This window comes from Myripristis murdjan, chromosome 5 (assembly GCF_902150065.1).
Source record: "Myripristis murdjan chromosome 5, fMyrMur1.1, whole genome shotgun sequence".
Classification (NCBI taxonomy): domain Eukaryota; kingdom Metazoa; phylum Chordata; class Actinopteri; order Holocentriformes; family Holocentridae; genus Myripristis; species Myripristis murdjan.
The window spans coordinates 12,711,140-12,737,159 of record NC_043984.1 but is presented as its reverse complement, the minus strand read 5'-3'; the positions used below and the strand labels follow the sequence as shown (position 1 = coordinate 12,737,159).

General features: G+C 41.3%; 1 protein-coding gene across 1 annotated transcript in view; it reads right to left on the bottom strand.

Moving 5' to 3' along the window:
- Positions 1-26,020, bottom strand: part of LOC115359914 (TOX high mobility group box family member 2) — a 98,340-nt gene that overhangs the window by 15,377 nt on the left and 56,943 nt on the right. Inside the window, 1 exon segment of the mRNA XM_074933715.1 lies at positions 14,886-15,173. Coding sequence (XP_074789816.1) covers positions 14,886-15,173 — 288 coding nt within the window.

Genomic DNA, 26,020 nt, shown 5'->3' with positions numbered 1-26,020 from the left:
CTACAGTTCTTAAAACACGAGGAAATAGCTTCCGCAAAAAAAAAGAAGAAGAAAGGGAGGAAAAAAAGAAGAGGACATAGAAATACATTAATTTTCCATTTTCTGTGGATCTGCTCTTTAAGGGCCCTCACAAACCAAGAAGCATTTAAAAACCAATTAATCAAACATGAATGGCCTATCATAGCTATAGCAGACATATTTCCATAGCAACAGCCTCCCGGCGAAATTGTCACCCTTTAATCTGAGCCACACCATGTTTCATATAAACAAGAAGGAGGCATGCAGAGCTGAAGAGTGCACAGGGGATGGGCGCCATGCTACTGTGGCTACTGTGTCAATGGCCTCATAAGAGCGCAATCAGAACAACACAGGGATGGCTTAAGGATAAGAAGGACAGGGATATTTATAAAAAACAAACATCCAAGTTGAAGCCTACACTGTCACTCATGAATTGGAAAACATATTATTGTAATATATTGCAATATGTGACCTCATAAGACATAATTAATCACCTTATTATTACTGTTTGAGGCAAACCAGGGTGGAGGTGGCTGGATGGAGAGCACACCCTGATGACTACTGCTGTCTCTTTCAACAAAAAAAAAAAAAAGAAAGAAAAAAAGCACCAAAACAAATAACTCATAGCATTGCAAATTTGTGTGAAACGAGTACACATTTCTTCTGTCATATTTATATTCAGTCTCATATTTCATAGCTTTAACTCGTATTTCGTTTTCATTTGAGCTGCGTGTTCTGTCTCAACTAATAAAGCAGAGCCAGTCATCAGAAAATAAACAAACATACAACCCATTGCGCACTAATGTACAGTATATTTGATAAAGTTGATGGAGAAGTTGCAGTATGTAAATTAAAGGGCATAAATAAATGAAAGCACTCTCTTCATGGCAGCAAAGAAACAGATACTTAATCTACTGAAATATGCATTTCTTATTACGGTTACCAACAGCAGCAACCATCTCAATATAATATCTACAGTACCAGTTTTAATGTCATCATTCAACCCACTTCCATGGTGGCAGTTGCCTGCTTAATAGTAATTCCAGTGTGCTTTTTAAATGTCTCTGAGTGCTTTTAGTTGGTGCTTTCACCTGGGTGAGACAGAAAGAGCAAGAAGTTATCAGGTAGTGCCATCAGGCCGGAGCTAAATAAAGCGACTGGGTGACGGCTGTACAAATATTATGAAAGAATCTGACAAAGGTTGCTGGTTGCCATAGGTACTGTATGCTAATTCCTAATGGTATCATCCAAATGGCTAGCCGAGAGAGGGGGATGTGCACTGTGAGTAACAGGATTTAGTTGGTCACTGCTATGTGCCTAAGCTCTACCATATATATCAAATACTGCTTTTTCATTTAGGTACTGGACACACAGCAGCATGCCTGCATCATGAAAATCATGTTATTTCATGGATATGAGGATAGATTGATAGATGGTTGCAGGTTTGAAAGACAGCACAGCAGAGCATCATCCCACATTTCAGTGGTAACATCATGCATTACTCGACTTTGCTCATCCTCACTCTGATTTAAAATGCAAATTTCAAATGGCTGATAATCATTTATCAGTGCAAAATTTGACTTCCCTCATAACACAGACATTATCAACCTCATTTGCTTCACTGCTGCATATCTAAACTTTTAACAGTACTCTAATAAACTGCTAGAATATCCATTGTGTCAGCCACACGGCAACAAGGCATATGCAACAAATAAACCCTCTTAGCTTTTCATGTTATTTGGCAAACTGCTCCCCAGTAATTTTCAATTACAGTGCGTGCCCGCACATCATATTGTGATTTTACATGCACATTATTATACTGCCAATATTTTTGCAGTCGCTTTAACAGTTCAATAAGAAAAAGTTATATTTTGTGGTTCCACTGCAATGCTGCAACACTATAACCAGAAGTAGAACAAAGCAGTGGCCAAAAAAGTTTTTGTAGAGTTTTTTTTTTTTTGGAAGTTGGATTCTGACACCCTTGGGTATTGTCATAGCCAAGCTTAACTTCCAAAAAATTTTGCTGTTTGTTTGAAGCCCCAGGAGATAAAAGTCCCTCATAAACAGGGGAGAAAAAGTGAGAGGAACGGAGAAGGGAGGGACAGGAAGAGAGAGAGAGGGAGAGAGAGAGAGAGAGAGAGAGAGAGAAAGGGGGGAGACAGCGAGACAGAGAGACATAACACAAAAAAAGTAGGGAGACAGAAAAAAGCGATAAAGACCACATGACCAAAGTACCAAAATCCATCTCCAAAGTTAGCTAGGGGACAGTTGGGATATGCTTTTTGGTGATGAGCAGCCAGCAGACCTAAACTGTGATGTAAAGCCAGGAAACTCAGTGTGAACGTGTTCCTCTGCCATCGTTACGCCTGTCGTGTTTGTATTCACATCTTGTACATCATAGTCAAATGGGAGTCAAATAACAAAGGCTTTCCAATTATGTGTAGCACATTGTGTGCGAGATGGAATATCACAAAGCCATTGTTCCCCTGCTCCTGCTGACCTTACCTTTGAAATGGTTTCACGGCCGCTCCAATTGCCTGCACCATTTGATTTAGCTAAGGGGATTTGACCACCAGCACAGAGATGAGAGAAGAGGGGGTGAGAGCTCTATAGAACTACAAGGAGAAAGAGGAGAGATTCACACTAGAGAAGAGTAAAACACAGCTAACCTTGCTCTGTCCTTATGCTGATTATACCAGACTGGCATCTGTCTCATAATTTAAATTAGCGGCTTGATTGCTCTGCAAGGTCTTATCGCTCCGGTGTCGTTATTGGCCTCTCGATGCCAAAGAATCTACCAGGTTCTACCCGGTCTGTACCATCTACTACAAATCTGTAGCACACTGCCATGCCAACTGGTAGGGAGAGACTTTGTACAGCATGGCTGAGGTCAGTAGACTTTCAATTGAATTATTTCAAAATGTAAATGTAAACTGATTTGCTACTGATTCAGCAAGTTTCAATGATCACCACACCATGACAAATGTTTTTTTTTTTTTTTTTTTTTTTGAATTTTGAAGAAAAATCACCTTGTGAATCGACTAATGAAAGCACACTGATCCCAGCTCTGCTCTATAGTTTTCCCTTTGCATTTGGCTCTGCACTGTGCCTACTTTATTCGCTCTGTTAAGGCAAAAATTGTCAGACCTACAGTATGGAGCACAAGCCCTTTCCCTATCCCATCCTGCCCCGTTGGAATATATAGAGATCAATGGTCCTGTGAGTCTTGAGCCACAGCCTCTTCTCCCCTCACTCCCTGCTTGACTGGAGCGATCTTGTTTAGAGTGATGGCTCACTCACACAGGTTCACGGCTGCTATTGTAAAATCACCCAGCGTTTAATTGAAACAAATGACTATAATAATAGAACATTATCCCTGCAGGCACCCAGCCATGACAGCTTTAATTAGAGGCGCGTTCAAGACTGATCCTTCAAAAGCACCGTGTGCTGCGCAACGCGGCGGTAAACACGCCTTTAGGTAGGGAGCCAAGCATGGGCCTCGTGGCCCTCAAAGCTACTTCTCATTCACCCTAAGGGCAAAACGCTAACAGCTCTCTTCCTCAAAGAGCCTTAGAGCCTCCACCCCTCCCTCCCGTCTTCGCGCTCTCTCTCTCTCTCTCTCTTCTCTCTCCCTTCATCCATCTCTTTGGCTTATCAAGCTTATATATACCCGGGAGGGTCATTTACACAAGCTGAGGAGTACTAATAAGATAGTGGATTTATGAATCATGTGCTACTTAAGTCTCAAAGCAAAGGCAAAATGCTGCTTCTGTGGTCTCGTGCCATCAGAGGGATGCTAAGTAAGGAGATATGACGGGCAGTTGATTCTGGGATGTTCAAGAAAAAAAAAAGACACTCTCTTTATTAGTTGCATTTTTTAAGGATTGTTAAGAGTCTACTGGACGCATTTGAAAAGCTAACTTTATTAAAAATATTTAATAAGGTAAGGACGCTTTGATACAACAGTAATAAGGTGCTATAATCCAGGTATAAACCCAGTCAACTGTATCCAGAAACACTCTTTAAACACCTCGTCTTATTTATTAGGCTGGCAATCACTTCATGTTGCCAAAACAAGACACTCTGAGATCACTTACTTTTGATCATTCCAATTAAACGCTAGTCAAATGGAAAAATACTAAATAGTTGCTCTTGCACCTTCTGCGCTGAACTGTGATCAAGTAATTAATCTGGCAGCCAAACAGCAAGAATCTCACAAATGAGTAGCATAAGGAAATAATTACAGTCGGGGTTAGAGTTTTACCACAAACTTTAAAAAAGAGAGAGAGAGAGAGAGCGAGAGAGAGAGAGAGAGAGAGAGAGAGAGAGAGAAAGCTATTTATTCCAGTACAGTCTTATACGGCGCACTGTTAAAATGGACTTAGCCTCTACATCTCTCCAAAGCCAGAATGGAGTCCATGCCAACACATTTGATATTTTCATAAAGATCTGGGATGGACCTTTCAGCATTGCCTCACAGATAAACTCTAAAATAAACACACACAAAATAAACACAACTGAAGTCACAACAAAGGTAACTCAGGTTTATGCTAAAAGTGCAGATGGAGGCTTTTGCCAAACAGGCTGATATTCCTAGTTGTGATTGACTATTGACATGAACAGGCCACCCTGAATGCTTTTCAGAGTGAAGCTGTGGCAGCACCAAGGCAGTGGTTGATCTGCAGATAGTAATGTCGTGATGTCCCCCCGGCACCATCCCACCATGTTCCTCATTACCACTAATGTTAGAGCCTCCTTTGCCTTTATTTTTTTCCCCATCTTTTCCTTTCTATTTCTTGCCTTTCTCTCTCATTCCTTATCCTTCCTCTCTCTCTCTCTCCCTCTCTGTGCCACTCTACCTCTCTCGCTCTCCCTCTCAGCCCGGGCGTGTCTCCGAGCTCACCTCACAAAGCAGAGCGTCAGAGAATCACAGCCTTGTCTGACATGACATGTAAGAGACGGTTGCGAGGAGCGGCAGGGACACACACTCTTGACAGCAGAAGGCAAGGCTCCCTCTGCTCCCACTAATGAGACCGCTGGCTGCCGTGTCAAACACAGTTCATGGGTGTGGGCGTGCCCGCACTCGCACGATAAAAATGAACGCACATGCAGAAATAATGAACACAAAGCGAGGAAAGAGAGCACACGCGGAAGGCACACCTGGCAGCGCGCGTGCATGTATGCAAAGACATATACATCTGCACACGCGCACACTTCGACACACACAAGTGGAGGTCATGCCGACAATTATCCTATCCAGAAGGTGATTTGCATGTGTGTAAGCTAAAGCATGTAGGAACCTCACACATTTCTGACAGGAGCCATCCTCACCTTTTGCTCCTGTGAACACTGTGAACACCAAATGCCCAAGACAGTGGATTACCATGCAAATGATCGACTAGCATTTATAACCACTCACTTCACAGTATCACATATCAGCCTTGAGGTAATGCAGCGCAGCCATTTTAACCACTTGACTACTACCTTAAACACCTACTGTAATTTGTGTCTTTGCTGGTATATTGGACTACCTTCCTTTCAAGTCCACACAAAAACTAGATCATCTATTAATATGTGCACAAATGTTTCCCACTTGCACTCTGCATATTAGCGATGGGACAATACGTCAAAATCCAATATGTTGTGATACAAAAATGAATCAATACTTATTAGGGAGCCAAAAAAAAAATAGCACTGTGTTTTATTTTGCTGTAGACGGCTTACATATCACAAGCTTTCCATTGGAATAATTATGAAATTTGCTCCATATATGATGAAAATATTTCAAATTGTTTGCATTCCAGCAAGTCGATGCAACTGCAAGAAAGATTTGGGGCTCAGAGGTAAATATTTATATTTAATATTTAAAGGAATACTACAATGTTTTGGGCAAAATACTCTTTTTTTCAGACTTACCCAGACTGAGACAAGACGTGTGATACCATTTTCGCCTCTGCACGTCCAGTGGTTCCTTTTTGAGTAGCATTTCATGTTAGCTTAGCATAAAGACTTAAGGTCTATAGGAGTCATTAGCCTAGCTCAGTCAAAGTTAAAAAATAAACCTTACAGAAGCTGCAAAGCTGTCTTATTTACACATGTATCACGTAGCATGTGTATCTGAAATAAACGTCTTGGGATGTAAAATGTATTTTACATCCCACGACGTGGGGTGTGTTGTGCTTGTGTCAAACTGTGAACCCCATACTGTGCATCAAATTGTGCCATAAGCATAATGTCCCATCCCTCCCAGAGACTGATGGCGTCCATGATGGTTGCCTATGGCTTACCTCTGTGGATAGTCTTTATTAACACAGTATACTATCAGCTGAGTAACACAAAGTACTTTAATTATCCTTGATCACTTTTGCATAACACTACCACTGCATTAGCCAAGAGAGTGGTAATGTTGTGTTGAAGTGGTGGCTGGTGCGGCAGCAGGGACCAAGTCTCTCCCTGAGATGACATGGGATGTTCTCCATCGCCACCAGGGCAGAATATTCCTTGTGGTGAAAGCAGAATGAGCTGATGGATGGTTGAGATAGGGCACAGTGCAATATGGACACGATTTCATGGCATGATAAATCGCAGCAGGGGCCTGTGGCTAAGTGTAATATGAAATCCTTTATCTATGTATCTCCTTCATAACGCTGGCTATCTGCTGGAGCTGAATCTGCTTTGTTTCTTTGGCTTCTGTTCTTCGCTTGAATGCCAATGTTGATCACATCTACAGCATGGAGGATGATGATGACAACAACACGTGTGATAACACATCTTTTCCTCGGCCGTTTTTTGAAACGGCATACGTTGTGATGATTATCTAAATAGAAAATTGTCACTTAGAGATCCTCTTCTATTACCTGCGATCACGGTGATAAGATGACGCAGATTTATTGGACAGTGGTGGTTTTGCATAGCACTCAGCAGCAGAGGAGTCAGCCTATGTTTGTACCTAATGCAAGTGTAAATTAAAACTCCAATATGAAAGAAATGAAATTTGTCTCATAGAATTGGCCCATTTAAAGTTCTGTTCATGTGTCATTCAACACCACTTCTTAAGGGTCTCTGATTAATAAAGAAAAAAAAAGAAAGAAAAAGAAAAAAGAAAGAAAAGAAATTAAGTCAGCACCTTATCCCCTGATTAGCTTAATCCTCTAGGTTAATTGACTTTATCAGAGAGAGAAAAAAGATGGGCTGCTGTTCCAGCCAGCAAGGAAAACTCACCCAAAAATAATGACATTGGAAAATAACTTCTATTTCTTTTAAGATATTTCTTAATATACAACTACAGTTTCATATCACATTGCCAGAGAAATAAGGTACTTTCTCCCAGGAGATGAGAAAAGAATTGAATTTTTCCTTATCGGTCATCTATTTTTCCACAGAATGCTATTACTTGCTGCCTGCCGTTGCTAAGCAACAGGAAATATTAATAGGACCTTTTATTAGCTAGGCTTTACCAGTGGAGTACTAAAATGAGGAAGTGGAAAACATGAATGTGTTACATAAATCTCTGAACCTTTCAGGGTTTGCACAAGTCTCTGTTTGTCCAGTGATTTATGACTGTGATGGTTCATTTATGGGAGAGGGAGGTGTGAAATGCCAAAATGGAACATTAGCCTAAGGGACAATTTGAAAATAAATAATCACAAAAAAGTGGGGAAAAAAGAAAGCTGTTTAAAGAACATGCCTCTCTTTTCCTTCAGATTTCAAGAGGCCATCAAACAAGCAAGTGATTTTTTTGTTCTGCTGGAGGCATTGATCACTCCAAAGCATCTGCGCCCGAATCATCATTGGAATAACTAATAGAAGTTCCATTCTATCACTGGGCTTGTTGAACTGTGGTAAAAAGGGACAGAAATTCCATCATTTCCCCCAGACACTCTAATCCTTTTTAACCAATGACTGAAAATGAAGGTCTTCCAAAGGAGAAATAGGTTTTCTTCATATCGTCAACACATATTGCATCCGGACAAAAAAAGTATGGTATAATGCAAAGCCTCAAAGAGCAGAGAGTCTATAAAGGCAGCCGTTATGATGATAGACAATGACAGGCGGTGACAGCTGAGAATACCAATTAGATATTGTTAAAATCTAATTTCTGTCCATGATGAACTATTTCCCTTGAAGATGCATCGGTCATTGAAAGTCTAAACACAGCTCATTGCAATACTTCCAAAAAGTAACATGATAACTCTCAGGGTGTGATATAATTCATTCTTGAGTCTTAAGAAACCAATATTTTCTTCACAAAATGCATCAGCTCGTCTCTAATCCACCTTTTGCTGCTCTGCGTTTATGGGAAAGCTGCAGGTGTACAGTGTGCAATTTCATAAGTTTGCCGAGATCCTCCATCAGAGGGAACGCATTAAAACACACCTCTTGTCCCTTATCATTAATTCATCCTAGCTTGTCTGTGACAAGTTCAGTTGACATTGCAGCTCATATTTCATTCACACACACACTACAGCGAGCGAGCACCTGCCAGGAGTGCTTAATGCCTGGTAAGGAAGGGAAACAAACCCAAACAAACAAACAAACAGCCATCTACACTGCTTAGCATGACAATCAGAGGAGGATTAATACTTGCTAATTAATCATAACAATAGTCTAAAGATAGAAGGTATGACAGGAAATCCTTGCATTCAAATACGGTGGTGAAAGAAAGGAGTGGGAATTAAAACCGCAATTTTGAATATGAATGCAGGCAAGAGATTTTAGGGCATCATAACCCCCAGTTAGGAATGAACTGACCCTTTTTCAGGTCCCATCTTGTAATGTAAGTGTAACAGACATGATAATGCCACTTAAATACATGGAAGTTCGATGCAGCTATGGCTACTAATACGTAGCTGCTATGCATAACAGCTCCTGGCTGATTATACATTCATCAGCCTGTTACATATTCAAAACATCACACTAGAGGCACTTTGATGATGGCTAATATAACATGCCCCATTGAAGAACATGGATAAAATATTTAATCAAACATTAATTATTCCAGCTGCAGGTCATATGATACTAAGGAGCATTATATCATCATTAAAAACAGAATGTTCCCTTTTTTTTTTTAACAGATTTTAGTCATTGTCGATCTCGCCATCGCAGCAGAGGTGTGATGTTCCCAAGAATAGGGCAGTCTAGCCAGAAATGAAATAGTTTCGCTTCAGGCAAATTCACAAGTAAACAAAGACACAGACCACAGCAGAGCCACTTTACTCACTACTGACTCCAGAAATTCTTCACCAGCAGTAGCAGAGATGTGTATCTTTCTGGGCTTTATTGATAAGATCAGTGCAACCTGAGCATGGCTATTAAATGTCTAATGTGTTTTGGAACTTGTAGAAGATGCTATGACAGTGGGGGCATTAACAGAGAGAGAGTGAGAGAGAGAGGGGAGAGGGCCTGCCAAGTGCATCAGAGCATCAGAGAAAAGGGCTCTCTGAAAGATATCAGGTTTGGCCAGGAGGGGCTTCAGACCACAACACAATAAGCATTAGCAAAAGACCCTTATGAATTGAAAATAGCCTCTCTACGAAATTAGGAGAGTACAGTCAATTATGTGTGTTCGGGCTTTTGAGAGTCAACAGAGGGGGGAAAACCTGAAAAGTAGCTGCCTGCTTGAAGAAAGAGAAAGTTAACTTTAATCAGTCTGTCTCATCCCTGTTGATAGCAGGTATTATATTTTCATCAATGCCCTTAATATTCATTTAAAAGAACCACAGATATTGTGTGCTTTATAGCCTGTGTGAACCTCGTGAGCTTTCACAGGAACACCGTTTTTAACTGTCACGACTGTAAAATCAAGCTACGGATCTCACCTTCTAGCTAAATCTTATAGTTTACATCAGCAATATCTGCCATCACCACACACACACACACGACTGCAATCAGCTGTCACTATAATACAACTCCACAATAAATCTTTTTTTTCCCGTTATATAATTGTCTTATTTATTTGATGTATCTATTTGTTGCACCTGCAATGGCTTCCTTTCAAACGTCCTTACACTGGCTTCAAGTTGGCTCTCAGCCTTTTTTGTTGAGACGGAATAAACCTATTTCACTAAACAGAATTATCTCTAAAATATCTAATAATGAAATCCAAGAGATAGACAAAACTGAAGGTATATGCTCATTTTGAATAAGAGTTACCAATTCCTCTGCAATTTCGTCTTTCTTTCCTCCCGCCAATAACCTCTCTCTCTCTCTTTCTCTCTCTCCCTCTCTTATTTCTCCTCTCTCTCTGTGTGTGTGTGTCTCTCTCTCTCCATCTTCACCCCCCTCCTCTCTCCATCCAACTCTATTGCTCTCTTTTCATTGCCCAGCTCACGTATTGAATCTGCCTGATGAAAACAGATCTCACTGCAGCACCACAATAGAATGGCTGATGCAGGAAAGATGAACCCTAATGGATTTTTTTTTCAGTGTGCTCAAGATTGAATATAAGGCCTGACCTCCAGATGTAGTGGATCCATTTCAACAGCAGAGATATTGTTTATAGTGAAGACACACAAACATACAGACGCACTCGGACACACACACGTTCAGTACAACATCAACACCAACAGGAGCAGCGGCACCCTCTTCTATCCACCCGTGGCATTCAAACCCTGCATTTATTGACACCCCAAACAGTCTAAAATTAGAAATTAACCCCTGCTATTTATCTATCCATGTCAAGTGATATATTCATAACGATAGCATCTCTTGTTTGAACTGCAGAGTTTGCTTAATTACTCTGCTCAACAGAGTGTGTCAAGGTGAGGCACCAATTTAATAGACACTCGGTTCTCAGCACAAATGAACCTCTGCTACGGTTTGGTAGTTTAGCCAGACAGAGTATTTGATTTGGAAATGTCTGAGTCTGCTTTATATGCTGCTTTTTTTTTTTTTTTTTTTTTTTTTTCACAGCTAAATTGAAGCAGGGCCCCTAAAAGGCTCTGCTATATGTTCTATGACTAGTTAGAAATACCCAGGGCTGGGGAGGTTACTTGCTAAATAGAATTTGCCACAGATCACTGATAACCTGGATTAAAATAATCTTATATTCGGTGGTGTAATCTAGTTTAGTGGTGTAATTTTGTTCGTTTGCATTTGAATTACTTTGCCTCCAGATTATTCAGGATATGGGGTTAATTTGAGCAATTTGTTTCCATTAACTGTACTTTGGATGGTGCAAATGTTTAGTGTTCAAAACGAAAAAGGCTTTAAACCATCAGATCTGGAATCCATTTTTTCCACCCAATAATAATTTCAGTAATGTGGCTTCCATGTTTTCGCTCCATACCTTAAAACATTTTAATTCATCGTTTTTTTGTGAAACTGTTTTGTCTACAGCATGTGCTCAGGGTGTTCAAACTGCAAATCTCAAATCTCATGCATTTTTACCATGCAGCCTGCAGTATTCAATCTATTAAAACCACCAAGTGTGGGCTTCTGTAGCAGTAACAAATATCCTGACCGCCAAGCGAAAGAACGGTCAATCAACCACTGTCTTCCCAGTAAAGGTCATGATCAAAATGTGAAATGAATATGAAGATAAATGACATATGAATCCAATACCTAAGGGAATATTCCAGTGCTATATATTTCAGATCTTTATCAAGCCGTGTTTTGGCAATGCTGTAATACAGTTATTTATCCTTATCTCTTTTGTTTATAATAAGAATTATAATATACTGCTTGATTTTGATATGTATCCATAGATGTGCCTATGGATAAATGTTGTTTTCCTTTCAATAAAATGTACTAGATACACTGCTGACTATAGCCCTTTCTGCTGATTTCTCAGGGGCAGAAACTGAGAAAAACATGTACTGTATTATGATTATTACCTCCATACTGTACAGTACATTATAATGTATACTTTAACTACTGAATACTTTAATGTTAATGATACCTCTGTCAATATCAGTGCTGCATCTTTCTTTCTGGTGAGATAAGAAACTGTGACCTCCAAGCTCTGTCTGGACAGAAAACTCCTTGTATATGTCATATATTGCTACACATATGTCGTTAAAAAACACATTCTGCCTTTGTCCAGATGAATCCTGCTGAGATCTCCTACTCAGAGGAGAGCTTTGCACTCAAAACACACTGATGTCAAAAAAACAAAAAAAAAAACATTAACACTTGCCCACATTTCAGAAGGAAGCTTTTAACAAAATACCAAACACTATCTAACATATGCAAATGTTAAAAACTTACACCAATTTGTGCACCTGCACTACGATATTTACAATTTCGCTTGTGTCTTTGAGTAGCACAAGATAAAGCCAGCATAACTTTGAGCTCCGGGTCCATGTGCTGTGCCTCAGCTTCAAAACTACAAATTATTTCTTCTCCTCGTTAAACTGCCCTTTCTTTCTCTTGCCATGTGTATTTAAATCATAAAATGAGAGCGCTAAATATGGAGCCTTGGCTTGTTGCAGCCTATATATTATGTTTAACACATGAGCTTCACATACAGTACAGTATATCATCTGTTTTCTGATGGAAAAACCTTCAAACACCAGACATTATGGAAACCAGCTCTATTTCCCCGCATTTCTCATGAATGTAATTATGGTTTGGAGATGCTAATTTGTAGTGGAGTAGTTTTGTGTGGAGCTGAGGGAGTAATCAGCGTGCATTCATGTTGGAAGGCTTGACAGATTGACCAATGCAAGTGCTCTAGACAGATATGATGCTGATGGATTTACCCACAATCCTTTTCTCAGTGCATCAGAGCTGACATGGCAGCCACTGAACTACCACTGATATCCCTCCTTCAACCCCGCTTTGTTTTTTGTTTGTTTGTTTTTTTTTTAGCGTCTTCAGTGTCTTGATATTGTATTTATGTAATAAGCTTCTGCAGTGTTTTGTATTATGAAGATGAGAGTGTATCTCTTTCAGATATTTTATATCCAAGAAGCCTGAAAACTCAGTGAAAAATAAAATATTCTGAATTTCCCACGGTAGGTCTATGACAGACCCAACGCATTATTCAGCGCAAATAATTTTTTTCTGAATAATGCTGCACCTTTATATTTGTATCTGTAATGTATTTGCACTGTAATTTGTTATTTGCACAATATCCGTTAAGTGAATGTGCATACCCATGTGTGACTGGGCAGCAGCTTTTTGCCCTGAAGTGCATTCCATGGTATATGACACTGTACAAAAGCATAAAAAGTACTATTCAAAACAAGATCATGTCAAACTCTGGAGCTCACCAGGTGACAGTGGAAACACTTTTTTTTTAAAATTATATGGCCATGATTGAGTAAAGCACGTGCACACACTGCTAAGCATGGGAACCATTAAGGTAAAGAAAAATTCCATTAATACACAAATCCTTTCAACACATATTACACGTTCTTTTTTTAAATATTCAGCAATTAACTATAAAGAAACTTCAACAGATATTTCTCACTGTCTCACAAAAGCACGGTTGAATGTGATGGTGTGAATGTATGTGATAATTTAGATTTTAATACACATCAGAGGATTCTCTTCTGTGTTTACTGTGATTTGATGATACACTTCTGCAATTCACGATGTAATGTGGAAGTTATCAGAGCCTTCAAAAAAACAACACATCCCACTTTCATTCAGGCTAGTTAAAATAACCTCTAACTGTACTTCTAATATCACAATTAGAGCAAGTATAAAGCAATGGATAGTTGGAAATATGATGTAGGCATGCTCTGTTGCAGTAGGACGGTTCATGGAGATTGTCCTGCCTCCCAAAAATTACCTCATAATTCATTTGTACAAGCAGCTTATTACAACCTACAGTTATCTTTTAAAGTTAAGTGCATACAGGCTGGGGGCAGACAGGAGGAAGTCAGGATGTGACATGGTACAGCAACGTCTTCATACAGAGCAGGCTGGGTTGGTGGAGGGGTGCACAAAACATCAGACTTTCAGACCAGTCTTTGGTTCCCATGTGAAGTGAAACTGGTGTTTGTTTCTATACATTTATTATTGTCACCATGATGACTAACCCTTTACCTTACCCTAACCTTAAACCTTGCTTTTTCCTAAACTGAACCATGTAGTTTTGCTGAACTGAACCAAACTGCGACCGTTTGGCACATACGTGTACTACGGCTCGAGGTGTGTATCTCCTGCCAGCGGTAGAGGCACAAATTTCGGAAAAGCTCCTGCAAATTGTATTAGAGGGTAGGAGCAAATGACCTACAATAGGTGTTCATTTGGGCTGGAGAAGCTGGGAATTGTGGATTTTTTTTTGGTTCAATTGCTGGAGCTTTCTCAGGCCCTCCAGTGTGCATTGGGGAGCAGCGCTCCTGACAAATTCAAGCAACATAAAGCTCTGAAGTAAACTAAGTGATGGTATTTTGAACACAAACAATTATCATGGCTGCAAAATTAGGAAAAGAAGGCCCAAGTTGAGAATACCTGCCATCTCTAAATCTTCAAATATAGGAAATGATAGCAATATTAGTTTCAAGTCAGCTCAGCACAGAGATAACAGTTATGATTTTTTTTTCTCTATTGTAGCCATGCTCTCCATATTATGTGGATATACTTTGCACTTTAGTAACTCATGCAAATGCTTTACTCAAATCATGGCCATGCATTACGTTTTTTTCTTTTTTGTCACCTTTTGAGGTCCATTCAAACCCATTATCCTCTGCAGCAACTAATCAATGTCTTGCAGAAACCTCTTGCCTCCAGATTTGCCTTTTTTTTAACGGTAATCAATAGCTGAAACTGTCTTTAGATAATACACTAGCAAAATGTCAAACCATTTATGGTCATCAGCGAGAGTATCCACTTGTTTTTCTCAGCTCCTTGAACATGAACTTTTCAGAGATACGAGGCTTCTTTGGGACACTGACAGCCCAGACCATGTTACTCACCGAGGGCATTTGGCTGGAAAGGAGGTGGCTGTCCTGTGCCAGCATGTTAGACATCATGAGTGCAGGCAGCTCTGGGTAGGAGTACGGGTTGATGAGTCCATTGTGTGGCAGCGAGTGGCAGAGGTAGCCTGTGGAGTCGTGCTCCATCAGGTGAAGAAGAGGGGGCTCGGGGTGGTTGGGTGGGGTGATGGGGGGGATCTCGTAGTCTTCGTCCCCGGCTCCATTTCCACTGGCAGTGCCACCGCCTCCGCCTCCTCCCCCGCCGCCACCAGGCTGACCTGTGTAGCTCTGGTAGGAGGGAGAGGGAGAGAGAGAACTGAGCATGAAGTTCAAGGAAGCGGTGTATACGACCAGAGTAAATTGAAGCTCTAAGTCATGGCGGTTTTATATGTGACACTACAACATGTACTGCATGAGTACACGCTCTGAAACCAGAGAATGATACCTGCCTTATCCTGCATGGTCTGAGTTTCAAACAGATTAAAAAAAAAAAAAAAATGTATCCCTTTGCATATTCAAATAACCTCCATATGGCAATCTGTAGCCCAGGTGTTCTCATTTTTATGCTGAGGACTCCTAAATCAACATTTGTCAAGTGGCAGAGGACCCTTCACCTGAGAGCTGTACCAACTAACATTCTTCTAATTAGTGGGTGAATTATTAGAAAAAAAAAAAACTGTTCTTCAATTGTCCTTGGATCCACTGACGGAAACCTGGAACAGCACACTTGGATAAAAGAACACAGACTAAAGTCAATATAACCTTAAAAATGTACTGGCAGTGTCTGAACATGGCAAAAATATTCTCCAATTTAGGAGCTCCAGTCCAAAGCAGGGATGTTAATGATTAATCGATGATTGATTAATCACCATTGAGAATCTGACTGAGTAATGTTAATGATAAATGATTATCCATTGACTTACTATTTAGATTGAGGCTATTTCCTGTACTTTGTCATCTATTTTTCATGGGGTTATCTCTAGTATAACACTAGGTCAATACACACTAAGTTTGAGACCAGTTTTGTGCTGCCTGCCAGCCTCTCATTACTTAATGTTTTAGGATTAGAGCCTTCAATGAAACCCTCTTCCACATCTCATATATATCTATACTGTATAAAAAGCTTTGATAGTGTTTATGTTCACAGGCACAGATTAACAGGTTAATTGATTAATTAAGCTTCCAAAAAACTGCAGCAGACGTAGCATTTTGGAAAAAAACAAAACAAAACAAAACAAAACAAAAAAAAAAAACATTAACCAAAACAGAGTATGGGGGACAAAATATAGAAGAGCCTGTCTGTTTTTTTTTTTTTTTTTTTTTTTTGCCGTGGACTTCCACAATTCCACATGAAGCAGTAAAATTGCTTTAATTTAAATTATTTTAAGAGCACAGGTAATTTTTTTTCCAAATGTATATCACCTTTTGGAATAAAACTCTTTAAATGTTCTGTGATTTAAACAACAACAACAACAACAACAAAAAGCGTGGCCTACAACCTCTGCCTTTGCAGTGCATTTGCACTGCAACACAGTAAGTCCGGTCAGATCGCTATTCATGCGAAAAAAGAAAAAAAAAAAAAGGTCCGTGATTCTACAGAGTTTTACAGAGAGCAAGAAGAAAAGAAAAATAGCTGGGAAATTCAACGGGGAATGAAAAGCAATTTTGTCTGAGACGATCCAACTTGACTCCCATTGTAATGACTGAGTCAAATTAATCATCACAAATAATATTCCGGTGTCAGCCATTCAAGGGTTTTTTAATAGAATTTTTATGATTCATGTCTAGCGGTATACATCAAACAGTCAGTTCTGCAACATTTCAGAAATCAATTCAATATCATCTTTGTGTAGGCTGTCATCCTCGGCAGCAGAGTGGTCATTTATCTCTCAAACAGATACTTTTAGAAAATAAGGGGCATGGAGAGATGGGATAAAGGAGAAAGGATACAAGGCACTATTTTTTTTTCTTTTCTTTCTCTCAGCCCTGTTTACAAGTATGAATACCTTAAGTACACTGCAAGGGACAATGGATTTGTATTCAATGACCAGAGATCTACAGCTTTTAGCAAAATTAATAAATTATCTAATGTGTTTTAAATATATAATAATCTGAGGCAGCAAGCACAATTCCAGATGACAGGAAATTCATTAAACAACAATAACCTGAACTGTAAAACACCCGGGTTAAGTTTCACCACAACTGAGGATGTTACCAATTTATTATTGCAAAGGACAAAAGTAGACAGAGCATGCTTTCATCTGCCTGTACGTTAAGCCGAATGACAAAGAAAAACCTGTAATTGCTTCGATTTGATTTACTTTGTCCTGACATTGTCGGCAAACCAGTGGATATTAATTTTCTGGACCATCCTTTGAAGACATATGTTTTTGTAAACCTTTGGGGACAGTGTTATTGTTTGGTCTAATGGACAAGAAAACGAACATTTCCTGAGATTCAATTTCCCTCATAATTGTTGGAAGGAAACTAAATTGTCTGCTGTAAACACTGGAGGCATTGTGTGAAGTGAGTCCCTCTTACGCGTCCTTTGGGAGCCTTTTTGCATCGTTGTCATCTCTCACCGTGCTGCACCGAGGTTGGGTCTAGTTTTGCAGAGATGTTCCTCTCGGCCAGCCAAAGAGCCCAGCACAAACACGCGGTGCCGTGCTTAGTCATCACCTAGCTGGGGCACGTTCATCAACCTTTTGTTTTCTCAGTGTATAAATATATGTCCACTGTGGAGAAACATTTTCCCATTCCCCATCAGTTGCTTCTGATTGTGCAAGGGACTGAGGACTGAGGCTGTGTCATGTGTTAGATTGCTGTGAAGGCTCATCCAATGCCCTTGATGATAAAATGTAAATACCAAGGACATTCCCAGTTGGATTGTTGCAAGATAAATTATTCATATGCCTCTATTCAGAATGAGATTGCACGTACAGCACCAAATGTACACTCAGGCTAATGTATACTCTTTCCTCCTTTAAAAGTACAATCCAAACAAAGGCCATGCATTTGATGGATCATATAGACCCACATATGTCCTAGTATGGAATTGGCTTTTTAAACAAAAGGCCTCCTCTTCTTTTCCTATATGGTGCTTGTCGATGCCTTACTTTCAGTCCTCCTGCTGCTGGAACTTCCATTACACGTTTGTATTTTCTCAGTGAAACAACCTTTTTTTTCTGCTTTGATCAATCCCACACACTATAGGGAATATTATTTCCAATATACAGTATGTTCAGTCGGCACAGTAAGTGGAACACAATCTGTAACATTTTAATTAAGAGACAGATCTCGAGACTGTAAGTGTTACATTCCAGCACACCTTTCATTTGAAAGAAACAGATGAATAGACAGTTGGTCTGGGACTGAGAGAGAAAATAACATTGATTGGGGAGCTTTCCAGCTTGTCGTTTTTTGGCATGGATCTCTCTCTCTCTCTCTCTCTCTCTCTCTCTGTCTGCCTCTCTCTCTTTCTCTCTCTCTCTCTCTCTCCCTCCCTCTCTGTCTCTCCCTCTCCCTCTCTCTCTCTGTAACACTGCCTGAGCGTTCAAGGCCTTCTGGAGATGATATCGACTGTAGCTAATGGCTCATTATCTGTACATTCTGCTAGTTATTAGATTATTGTTATGATGCCTCTTTAAAGTGAGAGTCTGCATTGAGGCCATCACCTATCATAAGTTGCACATAAACACTGTAAAATTCAAACTGAGGAAATGTTCTGCTGTCAAATACACTCCACACATAGTTGCATGTCTATTAGTATATGCAAAACACTAAATGATCCTGGCCTAATGGAGTTTTATCTGCATGTGTCTTCATTTGAGATTCTCACTAAGCCATTTGCTAAGAGGATTATCAACAATGTTATTATTTAAACATGTTATTTGGATAAGCATCTCCCTTGACCTGGATAGTGTGATAATTTTATCTTTAAAATCACCTAACTAGACATTAAATACAGCAATAAGTGCAAAAGTATGTTGTGTGCCACACAGATGAAAACGTTTTGAGAGAGTTTGGAGTCTTCCCAAGTCAGCGTTTGTTTCAGGGAGAGGGCGGGACCGACAGCTCGGGGAGAGACGATGACAGATCAGCCTTACCACTAATGTGCACTTATCTGACTATTGGAGGGCTTTGTCACAACGTGATTTATGCTTAAAATCCCCCCACACACTACCACTTCCATCACCTCCGACATTCTCTCTTTCCACCACCTTCCCATCTCCGGCATGCAGCGCCCTGCACAGAGAGACAAAGTCAGGCCGCGTTATCTCTCATTTCCACGCAGTCCGGTTTGCAAGGAAAATGGGGGATTTATCTTTGGGAAGAATTTGAGAGCATCATCCATTTTCATTCACTCTGCCATCCCTCTCCCAAAGAAAGATTATACTGTATACTTATGAATGATCCTGTTTACTAGCGTACGGAGAGGTCCATTTTAATGTAACACAGCGAACGCAAATAGCGGCTGTCGGGCTGCAAAGATCACTCACTTTCAAATGCTTCGTCTTAACAGTATGAATTATTCTAACCTCTGTTGCTGTTTATTGGCCTCTTTGTTTCTGATGCTCTTTCTCTCCCTCTGACTCTCTCTCTCTCTATCCATCCATCTCTCCTAACTCGGGCATAATTAAAGCCATAGCTGTTCCTCTGCTACAATATCATGTCAGGGATATCAACACGCCACAAAGCCCTCTCTGGCAGGGCACACAGAGAAGGAGGGGGACCGGGGTGAAGATCCGGTTACAGCTACCCTACACCTCTGTTCTCTTCTTCTTCTCTCAGCTGCCCCAGCCCCTGCCTGCCGCGTCCCTCGCCGAGCCTTACAGCTCTGCTCCCTGGACCCTGATCCCTCCACCCACCCTCCCCTCCTCACCCCCAATCCCCGTGGTCTCGACCCATCTCATCTCCCTCTAAAACAGCCCGGCTGCATTATTTATCTGTCACTATGTTGCTGTTTGGAAATCGTGAACGGGTGGCGGTGGCAGTGGGGGCAATGAGGAAGGGGATGGGGATGTTAAACCGCTGTGCTCTCTCTCTCGGTTTCTGTCCGGTGAATGAATGGGAAGGGAAGGGAAGGGAAGGGAAGGGGTGGGAAGAAAAGAAGGTGGTGGTGGTGGTGGTGGGGGGATCGTGAGGCAGGGAGGAACACAGCAAGGGTTAGGATGGAGGTGGGGGGAAGCATCGCACGGCACTAGCCCAAAAAACACACAATGTCAAAGGCACGCTCCTTCGAGGAAACAAGAATCCAGCTAGCATTTTCACAAATGGCGGCCACAGCTATTCACGATGAAACGACGCCCCTGTGTGACAATCGCAAAATGATTTTTATTTATCATAAAAGCTGGGAAAATATGGGGGCTGACACAGAATAGAGAGGATAAATGAAGCGAGCCCCAACTGTCAAAGTCCAAAGACGCAGATGGCCCCATTCACCCCAGCTACTGAGCTGATTACTAACTAACCTCCCATTGACTAAAACCAACCTCTCTAATTGCATATATATTCCCTCCACTTCTTTTATGTGCCTCCTTCCGTTCTCTCCCTTGTGGATCCTGTTCCCAGTGCACGTCTCACTCCTCAGTCAAGGTCAGGAGGTCATCCTCATCTGATCGTGTGTCAGACCAGATTAGAATCAGAGCTTTTGTGCCACGTCATATTTCATTATGCGTTTGACTCATCTCGCAGGTCAAGAGGTCAGTGTTATTTGATTGGATGACAGAAATGATATAATTTGTGTTTAACCCTGGGCTGTATGAGCTCTGAGTGGCGTACTAATGCATTTTGCAGAAATGGGGCAGGCCCTCTCCACAAGCGACTAATTTGAAGTGGCACGCTGCAGAGTTGAAGGAGAGCCTATTGCACAACATGCTGAGGTTACAAGGGAGACTTTATCAAATAATAAACACAACCTCCCCTTACCTCTGTTTCTCTCCATCTCCCTCTCTGGCAGCTGTGTCTAATGATTTTTTATTATTATTTTTCTCTTATTTTTTCTATCCCTGTTAATTTATCTGTTTCACTGCACATGCTTCACTCACTCACCCATCCTCTCTCTCTCTCTCTCTCTCTCTCTCTCTCTCTTTCTCTCTCTAATAACACTTGATTTTGGCTAGAGAGGAGGTCCGTGGAGAGGTATTGCTGCCGCTGTCATCGACAACAACTAGGTCATTATTGCTGTACAGTCAACTGGAACCCAAACAACATTCAAATACCTCCCATATGAGGCTGGTAACATAGAAAATAATAGAATAGGATAGAATAGAATAGAATAGAATGGAATAGAATAGAATAGAATAGAATAGAATAGAATAGAATAGAATAGAACAGACTAGAATAGAATGCCCAAATAACTTGTATGTGTGTGTGTGTGTGTGTGTGTGTGTGGTGGTGGTGGTGGGGGGGTATTTTATTTTTATTTTATTATTATAAAATACATTTTTATAAAAAAAAAAAGTGCTATGTAAAATGTCTGAATGATTGATTGATTGACTGATGAAAAATGTCAGAAAAATCCAAAAAGTGCCAATAATTCCACTTAATTAGTATTTTGTTTGTTGTTGTAGTATTTTTTTTTTTTTTTTTAAAGGGCATAATAATGTACTTTAGTTGAGCTAGTGTTCGGTGCACATGCCTGTATTTCTTCCCCTGCTGGGCTGTGATGTGAGCATGGACAGAGTTCAGGACCTTGCTGTAGTAATGATATGCAGATGCCGCACAGTGTCAGCGGAGCGAGCTTGACCATGATCTCCGCTAATGCGGTTGGAAAACAAACCATGGCAGCACAAGATCTCTCAGGTTTCCCCAACAGTCATCTAGAGTGATTGTGATGCCGACTTTGATACTGTTGTGGGTGACTGGGGAGGAGGAGAGAGGGGAGATGAGAAGGAGGGAGGATGGAGAAGAAAATGGAGAGGGAGACCGGGGGGCGCAGGGGAAGAGATGAATCCAACATTTCAAATGAGGACCATAATCAAACTTATTGCCTGACAGGGTGAATCTAGAATTACAATGTTACATAGGCGGACACATTATTTCCAGAATCCCCTCTGTCTCTTCTTATACGGAGCAGCCATGTCTCCTGCAGAGGGAATGCTTTTTAACTTTGCTCATTGGTGCTCCACTGTCTGTTCTGCAAGGCTTAACAGCAGCCACGGCTATGGCTGAGTTACGACCACACAGATGTCACCCAGAGACTAGACGAGGCCAGAGAACAGCAGACAGTCAACTGTTTATTTTATGACTGTTTGGTTATCTGTTTTTCTGTGCTCATTGTCAAAATCATTATTGGCATGTGGACAACGGCGCTACTATGTTTGAATGACAAAGCTAATTATTGTCATAAGAATAAGTAAATGGACAAATAAAAAACACAATAAAACGTTGGTGGATCTGTACCGATTCACTCAAACAATGTTCAAAATAACAATAGGAGCGCTGATGGCGCAGTCATCCAAACAAACGTGCATTATTCTGAGAATTGTTAGGATCCTGTCACCCACAAATAACTCTGCTTTACACTAGGAGAGTGGGGGGTACTGTGCATGTGAGCTTGCGTGAGTGTGAGTGTGAGTGTGTGTGTGTGTGTGTGTGTGTGTGTGTGTGTGTGTTCCTGCATTTGTGTTTGGCTGTCTGACTATTTACCCATGTATGCATGCATGGCACTCTTGCAATTCTGCCTGCACAGGGCTGAGTGGAACAGCTCTTGCATGCCTTTATGCGTGTTTTGTTTGGTGCCCATGAATCTATTTGCAAGTTAACATGGAACAAAAGCTCACAGACACAGTGACTGCATGGTGTGTATGTGTGCGTGTGTGTGTGTGTGTGTGTGTGTGCTTGTTTGTATATGTTTGTGTGGTGTCAGTATGTTCTTAAGTGCCTCCCCACCCTGGTTCAGAGTCAATGAGGCTGTGTATCGGAGGCTGGCACAGCTGGTGTGAGCAGGAGACCAACATCTGGGCCCTCGTACTCTTGGTGCCATTGTTAATGACAGGCTGGCTGGGAGTGGAGGGAAGTGGAGGAGACAGCTCTCCAGTGTCAATGAAGCTCCCTATCTCTCACTAGAGCCCTGCACTACAACTCATACTTGATAAAACACAAAAGCATCCTATATATTACAGTAGGTGCTCTCAATATGCCACAAAAGGTCCCCCATTGTGGCTTAATATCCACCAGTGAGAAGTCAGGCAGAGTAAAATACTAACGGGCACGGTTAAATGTCACCATGTACAAAGCACGTCTGAAGCAAACACTACTTACATGTGATTTATAGTTTTTGATTCAACTGGCTTTGAGTACCAGATGGATGGGGTTTGCTGCATCTGGACAATTCAAATAGTTGTCAAACCCAGAAATTAGCGATGGATTGACTTGCATGTTCTTTCCTGTGATTCACTGCAATGTCTTGGGTGGCAATCTCCGCCCATCTTGCGCTTCTTGCAGGTTAATGCCAAACACTACTTTAGCTTGGTTTTATACCTATACCCTAGCTATAAATAAATAAACAAATTAATTAATGAATGAATAGATAAACAACATATTCCCGTAATTCAGCTCTCTCTAAACACTTGAAATAAGCCAACATGGACTAATGTCACCTTAAAGGACCATACAGATGTTTTGCATTTTATTAGGCTATTTACTACACTGCAGGCAGGCTTCATATTATTATTGACCATTTTCCAAAGCATACGATACTGTACTTATTCTTATACTCATCAGTAGGACAATATTTGGCAATTGGTCAGTAGCAGTGTAAGGGTTTAAAGTACTGTATGGGATTTGTAGTAAATGGGCTAAAACATGCAAAAACACTTGTATGTGCCTTTAAGGACTTTTTTTTTTCATAACTACAAGATGCTGCATCAATAATTAACTCAAAGCATTTTTCCTAATGACTCTTGGTTCAATAGACCATTTTCCTCTGTAATAACCCTTGGCTGTTTCTCAACCATGAGGGAAAATCAGTTGGAGGCAAAGTTTGTAAGTACATTTCATTTTTAAAAGCAATAGAAAATCTCTGTGGTTATAAAAAGGCCAAGCATAAATTCGCCAATTCATGCCTTTCATAATATTCTGGCATATGATCTAATGCAAGGGTGAGTGTTTGGTCTCTCATCATTCTAACCAGTGGGGTGAAAGGCCTACACAAACACATTAAGGTCGCCATTAGTTTCATCTGATCACCTGGGGCAACAGGGAGATGGACAGCTTGGCAAAGTGAGGCCCTTACACAAATATACAGCTGTGCATTTATTTGTGGTGCCATGTCAGTTGAGTAATTCAAACAGAGGGCTTTTAAATGGGGCAAGAGAGGCTGACGGAGAGGAGGAGGAGGAGGAGGAGGAGGGGGGCACTTTCCAAATAACTGTAAAAAGGCTACGGGGAGAGAGCTTTCCATCTTTCTGCTGCCGCAACAAATATGCCTGCACATCTTTTCGCTTTGTCTCCGCTCCCTGCTTCGTCAGCGAACGGCTATAGAAATATTTTGGCAGACCGCTCTTTGTTTTCATTTTCACAAAAGATGGAGTGAGGGAGTGAGAGAGTGAGAGAGAGAGAGTGAGAGTGAGGGGGGGGGATGCGGGGAAGGTGAAGGGATGTTGTTGGTGGCAGCAAGCTGATTGTGGGGTGGGAGTGGGGGGGGGCATTTTAGAAGTAGGGATGGGTGGGGAGTTGGGTGGGAAGGTAGGTGGAGGTGGAAAAAGAAGCGCGAGAGACAGGAAGCCACGTGTGAGGTAGTCCAGGTGGGGTGGTGAAGAAGGGGAGACATGCAAGGGTAAGAGGAAAATCAGGGGGAAGAGGGACGAGGAAACTAGGGGGACGAGAAGAGGGAGAGCAAGGAAGCAGACGAGAGAGAAAGTTATAGAAAAAGGGGGCAGGCGGAAGTGTAGGGGAGGAGGTTTTCGGCCTGCCACTCTGGTCCCCAGCTCCAATCTAAACAGCGGGAGGAAGCTGTAAATCAGGCTAATGCGGCCGAGCTGTAATTCAGACCAGCAGGGCCAGGGCGCTAGTGCGGGGACCCCGAACGGCGGGAGTTTACAAAATGCCGGCGTGAGGCTTTAATCAGTGCAACGATCCTACGATAGCGTCTCCCCCAATCAGCAGGCTTCCTGTCAGTCACACACAACTGAACCTGACCAATCAGGCTCCGCCGAGGTTCCAGACAGACTGGCTGGGTTTTGGGCCGCTGCCAAACGAGAGAATTACTCATCCCAACTGGAAAGGTGGAATGGGCCTTTAATTCAGAGCACAGAGGGACGAGGTGATAGATCTGTCCAGGGTTGGACATAAGAGAGGAGAGGATCATGTTCTACAATGGTTCATCAGAAACATGTGGGGGAAAGAGGAGAGGCGCAGGGGAGGACTTAATCATATTTATCAGAGTGGAGGTGAAGTTTAGTCACTAAAGCTGTGTGATAGACCTCTGTTCAGGTCTGTTACAGGATGCTTACATCAGAGAATCTGGCAATCGTAACATATATGGAGACTAAAAAAGAGTATAAGAAAAGTACTGAAGGTCTCATTTTGAGATGCTGCCATGTCAAAATACTATTCTAACAACCTGCGTCCCCTCCTCTGTCTCATCGCTCTACTTTTGGCACTAAAACACCTCACTAATTACAATTACAAGACACGAGGGACTGGCATAATCTTTGCCAGCCATAAATTACAAAAAAAAAGAAAACCTGACAGAGATGAGAAATAGCATTAGGCTTGTCGTTAAAAAAAAAAAAAAAAAAAAAAATCACTTTAACTCCCACCATGTAAAACAGGCAGGCAAACTTTCAAATCACTCATTACCAGAAGCTGCCTTTTCATACCTGCACTCACTCAAAGGCGAAGGAGGGCAATGCATTAACTAACAAGTGAGCAGAAAATGCAAATGTATTCCATTTTATCATCAGGCATTCAAACACACCCTCAAACTCAGCAATCCATAATATTTTAGCTTTGATGCTCTGGGAACGGCCACAGCCCGGTGGTGGTACTGAACTATATTCTGCTGTAGTAGTGGTGGGACTGGCTAGGCTACACACACGGTGTGTGCATGTTAAAACCACATACAGCATCTTGGCAGCAACGAAGCTACACCAGCAGCCAATCAATAAAACCTTGTTACGCTAATTGCA